This window comes from Prionailurus viverrinus, chromosome F1, assembly GCF_022837055.1.
Source record: "Prionailurus viverrinus isolate Anna chromosome F1, UM_Priviv_1.0, whole genome shotgun sequence".
Lineage (NCBI taxonomy): Eukaryota > Metazoa > Chordata > Mammalia > Carnivora > Felidae > Prionailurus > Prionailurus viverrinus.
In genome coordinates this window covers 923,996-936,770 of record NC_062577.1, presented here as the reverse complement: position 1 = coordinate 936,770, position 12,775 = coordinate 923,996, and the positions used below count along the sequence as shown (strand labels likewise).

The 12,775-nt window shown below is 40.6% G+C and overlaps 2 protein-coding genes across 6 annotated transcripts in view; both read right to left on the bottom strand.

Moving 5' to 3' along the window:
- Positions 1–10,532, bottom strand: part of LOC125155158 (kinesin-like protein KIF28P) — an 80,608-nt gene extending 70,076 nt beyond the window's left edge. Inside the window, exons 1-2 of the mRNA XM_047840064.1 lie at positions 10,436–10,532; positions 7,497–7,691 (exon numbers count right to left, since the gene is read on the bottom strand). Coding sequence (XP_047696020.1) covers positions 7,497–7,691; positions 10,436–10,519 — 279 coding nt within the window. The 5' untranslated portion in view covers positions 10,520–10,532. The remainder of the gene's footprint in view (positions 1–7,496; positions 7,692–10,435) is intronic.
- Positions 10,533–11,320: 788 nt separating this feature from the next.
- Positions 11,321–12,775, bottom strand: part of AHCTF1 (AT-hook containing transcription factor 1) — a 78,192-nt gene continuing 76,737 nt past the window's right edge. For all 5 annotated transcript variants that reach the window (XM_047840059.1, XM_047840058.1, XM_047840063.1 and 2 more), the window contains one exon: positions 11,321–11,967. In XM_047840059.1, the coding sequence (XP_047696015.1) occupies positions 11,778–11,967 (190 nt within the window). In that variant the 3' untranslated portion in view covers positions 11,321–11,777. The remainder of the gene's footprint in view (positions 11,968–12,775) is intronic.

The following is a 12,775-nucleotide window of genomic DNA, read 5'->3' as shown; positions in this document are numbered from 1 at the left end:
CTGTTGGATTCAATTTACTGGTATCTTGTTGGGAATTTTGACATTTATGTTCATCAGGGATATTGGTTTCTAATTTTCCTTTTTTTTTTTTTTTTTTTTTTTTTTTTTTTAATTTTTTTTCAACGTTTATTTATTTTTGGGACAGAGAGAGACAGAGCATGAACGGGGGAGGGGCAGAGAGAGAGGAAGACACAGGATCGGAAACAGGCTCCAGGCTCCGAGCCATCAGCCCAGAGCCTGACGCGGGGCTCGAACTCACAGACCGCGAGATCGTGACCTGGCTGAAGTCGGACGCTTAACCGACTGCGCCACCCAGGCGCCCTCTAATTTTCCTTTTTAGTGGGGTCTTTGGTTTTGGAATCAAGGTAATGCTGGCCTCATAAAATGAGTTTGGAAGTTTTCCTTCCATTTCTATTTTTTGGAACAGTTTCAGAAGAATAGGTATTAACTTTCCTTTAAATGTCTGGTAGAAATGGAAGCCATCTGGCCCTGGACTTTTGTTTGTTGGGATATTTTTGATTACTGTTTCAATTTCTTTGCTGGTTATGGGTCTGTTCAAATTTTCTATTTCTTCCTGTTTCAGTTTGGTAGTTTATCTGATTCTAGTAATTTATCCATCTCTTCCGGATTGCCCAATTTGTTGGCATATAATTTTTCATAATATTCTCTTATAAATGTTTGTATTTCTGAGGTGTTCTGATCTCTCCCCTTTCATTTGTAATTTTATTTATTTGGGTTCTTTCTTTTTTCTTTTTGATAGTCTTACTAGAGGTTTATCAATCTTATTAATTCTTTTAAAGAACCAGCTCTTAGTTTTGTAGATCTGATCTACTACTGGATGTTTTTTGTTTCTATGTTATTTACTCCTGCTCTAGTCTTTATTATTTCCCTTCTTCTCCTGGCTTCGGGCTTTATTTTCTGTTCCTTTTCTAGCTCCCTTAGGTGTAAGGTTAGGTTGTGTATTTGAGATCGTTCTTGCTTCTTGAGGTGGACCTGTATTGCAGTATACTTCCCTCTTAGGAATGCCTTTGCTGTATCCCAAAGGTAATGGACTGTCATGTTTTCATTTTCATTTTCTTTCATGTATTTTTTTATTTCTTCTTTTAATTTTCTGGCAAACCCATTCATTTTTTAGTAGTACGTTCTCTTTTTTTTAATGTTTGTTTGTTTATTCATTCATTCATTTAGAGAGTGGGGGAGGGGCATAGAATAAGAAAGAGAGCAAATCCTGAGCAGGCTCCACACTGTCAGCACAGAGCGTGACATTGGGTTCAATCTCATGAATGGTGAGATCATGACCTGAACCGAAATCAAGAGTCAGATGCTTAAGTAACTGAGCCACCCAGGTGCCCCAATTTAGTAGGATGTTCTTTAACCTTCATGTATTTGTGTTCTTTCCAAGTTTTTTTCTTGTGGTTGACTTCAAGTTTTATGGTGTTTTGGTCTGAAAATATGCATGGTATGATCTCAGTCTTTTTGTCCTTGTTGAGGGTTGGTTTGTGACCCAGTATGTCATCTGTTCTGGAGAATGTTCTGTGTACACTCGAAAAGAATGTATATTCTGCTGCTTTAGGTTGGAATGTTCTGAATATATCTGTTAAGTCCATCTGGTACAGTGTGTCATTCAAAGCCATTGTTTCCTTGTTGATTTTCTGCTCAGATGATCTGCCCATTGTTGTAAGTGGGATGTTAAAGTCCCCTACTATTATTGTATTATTATCAATGAGTTTCTTTATGTTTGTTAGTAATTGATTTATATATTTGGGGGCACAAATATGCCCACGTTGGGGGTGTAAATATTTACAATTGTAAGATCTTCTTGTTGGATAGGCCCCTTTATTGTGAGATAGGGCCTTTCTTTATTTCTTGTTACTGTCTTTTTTAAAAAAATCTAGTTTGGCTTTCTTTTGGCATCCATTAGCATGATAGATGGTTCTCCATCCCCTCACTTTCAGTTTGCTAATGTCTTTGGGTCTAAAATGAGTCTCCTGTAGGCAGCACATAGATGGGTCTTGACACCCTATGTCTTTTGACTGGAGCATTTTGTCCGTTTACATTCAGGGTGATTATCGAAAGATATGAGTTTAGTGCCATTGTGTTACCTATAAAGCTGGTGTTTCTAGTGATGTTCTCCATTTATTTCTAGTCTTTGTTGTTTTCGGTCTTTCCCTCCCCCCCAACTCAGAGAGTCCCCCTTAATATTTCTTACAGGGCTGGTTTAGTGGTTATGAACTCCATTAGTTTTTGTTTGGCTGAGAGACTGTTTACCTCTCCTTTTATTTTGAGTGACAGTCTTGCTGGATAATGTATTTTTGACTGCCTATTTTTCCCTTTCAGCACATTGGATATATCCTGCCATTCCCTTCTGGCCTGCCAAGTTTCTGTGGACAGATCTGCTGCGAACCTGATCTGTCTTCCTTTGTAGGTTAAGGACTTTTTTCCCCCTTGATGCTTTCAGGATTCTTTCCTTGTCTGTGTATTTTGTAAAATTGACTATGATATGCCTTGGTGTTGGCTGGCTTTTGTTGAATTTAATGGGAGTTATCTGTGCTTTGTGGATTTTGATGTCTTTGTCCTTCCTCAGGTTAGGGAAGTTTTCAGCTATGATTTACTCACATAAACCTTCTGCCCCTTTTTCTCTCTCTTCATCTTCTTGGACTCCTATGATTCAAATGTTATTGTTTTAATAAGTCACTGAGTTCCCATTATGATCCATTACCTTTGTTTCCCGCTTCTTTTTAGCTTCATTATTTTCCATAATTTTATCTTCTGTATCACTAATTTGTTCCTCTGCTTCATCCATCCTCGCTGTTATGGTATCCATTTGGGTTTGCATCTTGGTTATAGCGTTTTTAATTTCAGCCTGACAAGATTTTAGGTCTTTTATCTCTGGTCTAAAGGATTCTGTAATGTCTTCTATGCTTTTTCTCAAGCCCAGCTAGAATCCTTATAATTGTTCTTCTAAATTCTAGTTCAGACATGTTACTTATATCTGTATTGATTAAATTGCTGGCTTTCATTTTGGAGGGAAAAAAGAAAAAGAAAAAAAAAACAAAATAAAATTTAAATTAAAAATTTTTTAAAAATAATAAAGGAAGATAGGTCCTAGGTGTGTTTTGGGCTGCATGGTAAGAGAAACTTGATAGAAAAAAGAAAACAAAGATAAAAAAATTTTTTGGAAAAATTTTTTTTCTGTATCCAAGAAAAAACAAAACCAGAAGCAAAAACAAAAAAAATCTCACAGGAAGCTAGATCCTGTTTCCTCTAGAGTTGAAGCTTTGCAGCAGTCTACAGTCAGTAGACTTAGGGTGTGGAAGGGGTTTGTGCTGGTCTTCTGTGCAGTTGGTTGGGGGGCTGCTGCTCTGATTCTCAGGTCAACTTGCCCTAGTGGAGATGTTTGGAGGGCGCAGTGGGTAGGGCTAGGTGAAATGGCTCCATTCTCCATTTGGTGGCGCTGTTTAGCTCACTGGGGTGGATCTGTGTGAGTGAGCTAGGGGTGAAAATGGCTTCACTCTGGTATCTAGTCTCCAGACTGGGAAGTTCACACCCTTGTAGACAGGCACGATCCATCACTCCACCTGTGTCTCCCACTTCCATCAGCTCCCTGCTTTCCCCTTCTCTGTGTCCTAGCTGTCCACCTACCAGACGGTGCCTCCCTCCAGAGTTTTATCTCAGGCATGGCTATATTTCAAAACCCCACACTTCAGAGACCCCCCCCCTCTGCTTGGGCCCATGCTGATCCTCTGGGGTGGGTCTTGCCATACCGTGGTGCGTGCCACCTTGTCCCAGGAAATAGTCGCGTGACCGCACAGTGGCAGTGGCTCAGAGTTTATGGTAAGGTGCCAGGTTTGCTGCTCTTAGCTGGAGTCTTTGTATACTGGTGAATGGGGCAGCTTGATTGTGCCCACCTGGTCTTGCCTATGGAGAGGCCCTATGGCCTCTACCAAATGCACACCAAGCAGTGGAACTGCTTCTCCCTGGGTGACCCAGGGGATCATCAGATGATGCTGCCCACTCCCCTGTCTCTGCCCGGCTACCTCTCTGGAGTACTGCCAAGCACTGACCTCTGAAACTTCAGACTCTGTGTTCCACTATTTATAGAAAACTGGTGGTATAGAAACCCTCTCCTTTTTCCCCACCAATGGTTTTGGGGGAGTTTTCTTAGGGAATTCCCTGTGCCTGTTTTCATTCATTCTTTTTTTTTTTCTTCACTCTTAGCTCAGCTCTCTGTGATCAGGGATCCTTACCCCTGCAGCACCCACCGGCTCTTTTCTCCCACAATCAACTCTCCACAGTTCCTACGTTTTTTTTTTTTTGTTTGTTTGTAGACTTTTGTACTTTTTGTTTGTACCTTTTTTGTTTGTTTGCACCTTTTTTGTTTGTACTTTTTTTCTGTTTGTAGATGTGCAACCTTGTTCTCTAAGACTTCTGATCGATTTCTTGGGTGTTTAGAACGATTTGATATTTATCTAGCTGATCGGGGGAGGAAGCAAGTTTAGGGTCACCCTAATCCTCCGCCATCTTTACCCTCTCTTCAGGGAAGTTTGATTTCCAGGAAGTTCTCTCCTATTTTAAGTTTACTGAGAGTTTTAATTCTGATTGGGTGTTGAATTTTGTTAAATGCTTTTTCTGCATCTGACCCTATATTCCCCCCCCCCCCCGCCGTATTGTGTTCTTAAGATGAATTACCTTGCTATTCAAATGTTTAGCCAGTCTTAAATTACCAGGAAAAGTCCCACTTGATTTTATATATAGATACACCCTTTGTACCTTTTGCACCATATATATATATATATTTGCACCATATATATATATTTGCACCATATATAAATATATATATATATATATATATATTTATATATATAGTTTTTTAAATCTTTTGTTGGATTCTATTCACTGAAATTTTGTGAATTTTTGTGTCTGTCTTCATGACAGACATTGCAGTGTTTTTGTAATCTTTGGCTGTTTTTGGTGTAATATTGTCTTCAAAAAATGAATGTTCCATCTTCTGTCAGCTCTAAGATCTTTTTTAAAGATTTCTCATTATTTCTTCCTTTGGTAGAATTCACAGGAAAGGCATCTTGGCCTAGAATTTTCTTTGTTAGAAGGTTTTAACCATAAATTCAATTTCTTGAGGGCTATTTGAATTATCTGTTTTTGTGTGACCTTTGGTGGCTTGTATCATTTCATCTAACTTGTTGAATGTATTAGCAATACGTTTTTCACAGTAGTCCCATTTTTTTAAATGTCTGTAAGATTTGTTGTGATGACTCTCTTTCATTTCTCATCTTGGTACTGTTATGTTTTTTTCTTAACCAATTGGGGTAGAGGTTCAATTTTATTCATCTTTAAAAAAAATTTTTTTTTAACATTTATTTATTTTTGAGACAGAGCATGAACGGGGGAGGGGCAGAGAGAGAGGAAGACACAGAATCTGAAACAGGCTCCAGGCTCTGAGCTATCAGCACAGAGCCTGACACGGGGCTTGAACTCACGAACCGCGAGATCATGACCTGAGCCGAAGTCGGACGCTTAACCGACTGAGCCACCCAGGCGCCCCTTATTCATCTTTTGAAAGAATTAGCTTTGACAAAGTTCATAGACTTTTCCTATTATTTTAATGTTTTGCATTAATTACTGTTTTTATCCTTATTTCTTCCTCTGCTTGCTTTGTGTTTAATTTGCTCTTCTTTTTCTAAATTCTTAGGTGGAAGACTCAAGATTGTGCTTCTCTAATAACTTAATGCTATAAAATTTTTCTAAGCCCTGTGGTAGCTGTGTTCCACAAACTTTGATAAATTTTTTAATTTTTATTCAGTTTTTTAAAATGTTTATTTTTGAGAAAGACACAGAGTGCGAGTGGGGAGGGGCAGAGAGAGGGGGGGACACAGAATCCAAAGTGAGCTCCAGGTTCTGAGCTGTCAGCACAGAGCCCCGTTGCGGGGCTTGAACTCACAAATGGTAAGATCAGACCTGAGCCAAAGTCGGACACTCAACCGACGGTGCCACCCAGGCACCCCTTAAATTTTTATTCAAAGTATTTACTAATTTGTGGTTTATTCCTTGATCTATGAATTATTTAATTTTTTTTTTTAATGTTTGTTTTTGAGGGAGAGCATGTGAGCAGGGAAGGGCGGAGAGAGAGACAGAGAATCCCAAGTAGGCTCCATGCTGTCAGCACAGAACCCGATGTGGGGCTCAAATTCATGGACTGTGAGATGATGACCTGAGCCTAAAATCAATAGTGGGACGCTTAACCAACTGAGCCACCCAGGCACCCCATAATGGAATGTCTTCTTAATGAATTATCATTATAGAATGTTTCTTGTTCGAAGTCTACTTTATGTGATATAGTAGTTTTCTCTGTAGTTTTCTTTTCATAGTGTTTACATGGTAGTATCTATTTTTAAGTTGGGTTTCGACAGACAGATGTAGTTGGATCTGGTTTTTCCTGTCAAATCTGATCATCTTTTAGTTGGCATGTTTATTTACATTTGGTGTAATAACTAATATGGCTGGCATTAAGTCTACCATCTTGCTATTTGTATTCTACTTATCCCATCTCCTTTTAACTTTTCCCCACTTTTCCTGCCTTGTTTTGAATGCTTCATGATCCCATTTCCCCACAACTGACTGATTAGTTGTAATTCTGTTTGATTTTTTTATTGATTTTTACTGATTTATCTGGGATGGTTGTTCTCAAAGTGCATTCGAGGGGCCATGAGGCCCTTTCAGTGAGTTTGTGAAGTCAGAGCTACTTGATAGAGGCTATTTTTAGGAGTGGTTTAATAAATCTGCAAGCTTTCAGCTGTCTTTGAAAGACAACTAGGCAGACAAGAATGGAGAGAAAAGTTTTGGGGGAAATACACAGAGTCTCAGTGACCTGTGGGGGCAAGGGCGATCGAAATCACAGAAGGAATAAGGTGGGCGGCGGGGGGCAAAAGAGATTTGAAAAAATGAGAGTTGAAAGTGTTCCAAATTTGATGGCAACTATACACACCCAGATCCAAGAAACTTAATGAGCTTCGTCCAGACTGAAATGACCACCTCTCCATCGTACCCCATCATAACCCATATTCCTATCACAGAACCTGTAACATTTTTTAATGCACCGTAAGTCTCCCCATACCAAGTTGTGGGCAACTTTATTATGGAATAATGCAAAGCACACGATAAACACTTGATAAAACAAGTGTTCTTAAATGCTGAGTGCATCACATATTTTGCTTATTTTATCTCAGGCAAAATATAACTGATGCTTCTTTTTCAAAATATGCCAATATGTTGGGCAATCAATTGATTTGAGTGCCTAAAAATTATTTAGACAATAGCTGCACTTTTGGACCCCATGTTTAGCATGAAAAAGGAATTAAAATCAACTCTTAGATGGAAGTATATATCGTACCATGCTTGTATTACAAAATTGTACTGTCCTATTAACATTTTATTTAAAAACAAACAAACTTCCTTTGAAGTTGGGTTTTAAAGCAATTTACCTGGCTTGCAAATGTACTGCTAGGATCAGTTGAAATAAACACACCATCTTTATCCTTTTGAAATCCATCGTGAGACCAATAGGCCAGGTCAAAAGTAAACGTCTTCCTATGTTCTGGATTCTTAGGGTCTTGTATGGTTGTGGTGGTTCTGGAATGCATGGAAATCACACATTTGCTCCCAGAATTCTTCTCTCTCTACAGTCAAATTACAAATTCGGTCAGTCTTTGTAGTATTTCTTTGTCTTCCAAGCTGTTTTGCAAGTCTTTATACACACCTTGTAAAAAATTAAGGCAGGAACTTACCATCGATTCATTTTGTTCTCCGTGTGTGTGTTTTAACATTGGTGAAGTGTTTTGTTATAAATGCCATTTGAACTTGTGTATTTAAATAAGTGCCAGTTCACAATCCTAAATTTGAGAAAGGGGTTCTTCTCGGTGTTATTCTTAGCAGCCATTATGACAAACAGTGACTCTTTTTCACTCAGAATTTTTGAGTCTTAATAATTTTCTGAGAGTAGCCTAACACCCAACTATACTAATGGCGATAACGATAGCAACAGAGAGCTTCTTCCCTGTTTCACGTGCCAGTGAGACTGGTGAAAATCATTAAAGAAAAAATGAAAATGGAAAAACAACCAATTTCAAGACTCTGGTAATGGTCCTAAGGGCAAACAGGCAATGACAAAACATCTATTCAAGGGAATTGTATCAAAATTGTTAAGGTGGGGAGTCTGGTGTGTGAAGCGAGACCATGCCTTCTTCCCCCTGCCTGCTGAGCCAGGTGGAGACTCCGCTCCAGACTGCTGGAGCCCCGACCACAAGGCTCCCTCTCCCCCCAGATTCCAGTCGCAGGGCCTTCTTCCCAGCAGGAGCATGATATCAGCATTTCATGCCCTGCCCCCATCTGCCTGTTGCGGAGGCTAAGTGCGGGGAGGGTCTTGGTGAGAGGTGGGATGCCTTCTTGCACCCAGTGCCCACGCATGCAGGGAGGCTCCGCTTTGTTAAGTCATGCTGAGAATACAAGGGTGCTGGCTGTCCTTGCCCCGGCCCGAGGGGGTGATCCCATGCCAGGGGGGGATCAGCTGAGGATCTCAGACTGCTGTCCCACATTCCTCACGTGCTGGGGCTTCCAAAACGGAAGCTGCTTGTTCCCACCTCCAGACCCAGAGCCCAGCGTTAGACACGCTGCCTAGGGGGATAGCAACTCCTCTCTTCTCAAAGGTGGCTTGATTTCCTCTCTTACAGAAGTGGGCCCTAATGGCACACTCAGAACAGAAGAGGGTGTGATGAAAGGCGATCGGGAGGTCTGTTTTGATAATGGTTAAATTATAGGCCTTCTAGTTTGCAGAGGTGGTGGGGGTGCAGGGGGTGCTGGGAAGTAAGACAGCTGGGATGAACCCACCTGGAGTCATGAAAAATATGCCACTGATCTCAGAAACGGTTCCTTTTAAAGGAATTGGAGAATCCAAAGTCACGAATATTTACTATGTGTTTTTTTGTACTTCTAGCTCTTATATTTGGGTCTTTGGTCCATTTTGTGTTAATTTTCGTACATGGTGTGAGGTAAGGGTCCAAGTTTTTTTTTTTTTTTCTTAAATGTTTAGAGAGAGACAGAGCGTGAACAGGGAAGGAGCAGAGAGATAGGGAGACAGACTCCTAAGCAGGCTCCAGGCTCAGAGCTGTCAGCACAGAGCCTGACGCGGGGCTTGAACTCACAAACCGCAAGATCATGACCTAAGCTGAAGTCGGATGCTCAACTGACTGAGCCACCCAGGCACCCCCAAGTTCATTTTTTGCATGTAGCTACCAAGTTTTTCCAGGACCGCTTGGCAGCCTTGTTGAAAATCCGTTGGCCGTGAAGACCTGGGAAGATTTGTTTCTACACATTAACCTGCAGGTCTGTCATCGTGCCAGTATCACACTGCCTCGGTCACTGCTGTCTCTCTCCCTAAAGCCGTCTAATTACGTATCTGCCTGGCTGCTAGAATATTTTCTGTGACACAGATGAATGCTAAGAGACGGGAAACAATGGACACAAACTGAAAACGTGCAGGACAGTACTGAACACTGATGGACAAGAGAGGAAAAGCATCGGGTTGTACAAGGTCCGAGCAGGAAAACAAGACCTCCTGGAAGGTCTCCGTCACGTTCGTCGTCTGCCGCTGCGGACCAGTTATTACCGTCCGGTACGCCCTTTGCATGTTTGTTCCCTCTAGCATACCCTTGTCCAAATCTTGTTCTTTGGGTCATCCTGAATGCTTCTATCTCCAGGAGTTTTCACTAGACCCAATCTGTCTCTGGGGGCCCACACTGCTTGCCTTACCATGGCGATACATACTACTACCATTTACTCACACAGGACTGCACGCTTTAGTGGTGTTTGATCCAGAGCAGCCAAAAGTGTGCTGAACGGGCCAACTGTTCAGAATTCTCTTAAAACCTAACTACTGCACTGATAATCAGCATGCAGGGTCCCAGAACAAGTATAATCTGTATCTTAGTGTTGTAGCAACACAGTTGAATGACCAGCGGTAGTAAGTCACATAAATACGTGTATGCGTAAATGCACTTAAAATCTACAGAATTCATCCCGAACCGGCAGCTTATTTGCTCATGATCTGCTATTACTGAGGAGAGGAGAAGTACATTTACTAGAAACAACACGTCTACATTGACCAAACCGCACTGGTTTAAAAAATTATTAACTTGACAGTACGTACGTTTCTCTCATCAATTTTTTTATTGAGCTACTTGTGCAAAGGAATGAAATTACGTGTTTACTAAATTATGTTCAGATCTTTAAATTACTCATTTAACAAGTTCATTTAAATATTCCATAAATGACAAGCAGCTTACACATTTGATCACTATCGTTAAGAAGTTAATAAAATGAGTCATAGTCAAAATTTCAACAAGGCGATGTAACATTCATCACTGACCTGACTGAAAGGCCGCACGCGCACCGCGACTGTCACACTGTCCATACGTGGCATAGTCATCTTCACCATTTTCCCGTCACTCATGTTATTTATTTGGTAGAAAAATAAGGTAGAAAGTGCGCTGCTTATGCTTCACACTAAAACATTAAAAGCTTAGCCAACAAAAGCAGTTTGTTTCTAGACAATCAATTATTCATGGTCCATTCGTTACACACTATCAATGACCTGTTATAAATTATTTTGCAACACTTACTTATTGATGAGTTTTACAGCCCACATCAAGTATCTCCGCTTCATTGCACACAGTCATACTGCGGAGGACGGGGTCCTGTTCTTTTCCCTTTTCCCTTCCCCGCTTCTACTCACACTCTTGGCCCATCCTCGATAGTCTGTGCCTGAGGTCCTATGAAAATGTGTCAGTTTTAAAACCTGAATGTTAAGGGATTTCTGTAATTTGATAGCAAGCTCCTTCACAGCAAAAGTATTATAAAAAAATTTGTTCAGTCTTGTCATGCCGTCGACAGCAGGCACACATACAAGGTGTGCCGAACAGCCACGAAACGGACTTGTTTCACATTCCCCCTTCTCAAACCTTTCCAAGAAGTTGCTAGTGAGCAGTGAACCGGTCAATCTAACCTGGATAATTAGTCTCTGAATAATGAAGAGACCGTAAGGACAAATAGCCTTTACGCTTGCTGAACAAGGAATGCCAACGTTATATTTAACCTATGCATTACTTGGAAAATCACTCATTTGAGGTAGAATATACAAAATGTGTTAGACTACAAAACGCGGCAAAATTACATGCCCATAATTTGATTTCAACATAGTAATAACAAGCAAAAAAAAAAAAAAAATACATTTTTTGATTAGAAATCTCATAGAAGCAAAGTGCATAAATTATAAAATAGCAACTTTGAAAAAGAATCAAGTTATTCAGTCATCCTCGTTTTAAGACTGGCCTAACACCATTAACTGCAGAGAAAGAAATGGGGCCAGTGCCTACTAGCATTAGAAAGTCATGATTAAAACAGAAATCCCCTGTCAAAAATCTAACAGACACAAACTACTGTGAAGTATACACTTTATTTAACATTCCAATAATAAGCCATATTTACATACTGTATAAATGTATGAAGTCTTAATATAAAATAGAAAAAACTGCCTGGACTAAAAGAATCACACTCCTTACGGAGTTACTTTGCTTATTGAAGAGCTTCTGTCTACAAAAATTTACAGTAATTTATACAAATCATTTTCTTCCAAATTAGATGATTTTTAATAATCCACACAATTTTGATGACTCTACAAATTGGTGTACATTAAAAACTTGAAAAAAAAATTACAGCATTTTTCTCCGTAAAACTTGCTTTGGAAAGGAAGACAGTTTCTTCTTGCTCCTTCCCAGACCTCTCGTCGGTACCGTAGTAGCTTTTCTAGGCTTGTTCTTTACATCGTCAACCGGGCTTCCCAAAGGAGAAATCAGCCTGATCTTCACTGGAGGAGGGGACCAGGGGTCGTCGTCTTTGTTTCTGAAAACCAAAAACAATTCAAGTAAGAATAAACACACTGTAATATAAAACAGAATCCACTTTCCCACTGTATTCGCAAAAAAGCCTCAAGGAGCGGGTACCCTTTCCTGGTGCTCTGATTTTATAAGAGAAGCGAAGAAGCTTTATGTCATGAAGGTAACTGGAGGCAGAATAAAGGCCCACGTGACCTGGATGGGCTGAGAGCCCGGCAGGCCCGTGAACGGGAGAGAAACGGCAACCCTCAAACCGCACAGTTCACGATTCTGTGCATACTTCCATAATATGCAAGTGCCCCACATATGTCACAAAGCCAACTGATGTATAAATGGTGTTATTACCTACAGTCGAAAGACACATTAAGTCGGTTTTTAAGATGAAATGGATTACTTTATGCTTTTATGAAATTCAACCATGCCTAAGCACAAATAAACCTGGAGGAACTTCCCCACGAATGAAGTTTTACTGCCAAGTTTGTAATTATTTTTACTAACTGTTACCTACCTTTACTAAGGAGAGGATGACACATCCCGCCGCCGAGCCCCCACCCCCGCTGCCAGAACAGAAGGACCCAGTGGGCCCCGCCCCGCCCCCACAGCCCAGCTTTGAAGGCTGAATGGGCTCTCACCGCCCCGTGGAGACCCGCCTCATCCTCCCGCGGTGAAATCCAGCGATCACCAGGAGCCCGCACGCACAGATTCTCCTAAGAATTACCCTTTTCTGAAGAGCTTGATTTCTCTAAGACAAGACTCTTCTCAAATCTAATTCACAAAACAAAATGGATAAAAATTTCCGCACAAAAAAGGTCAGA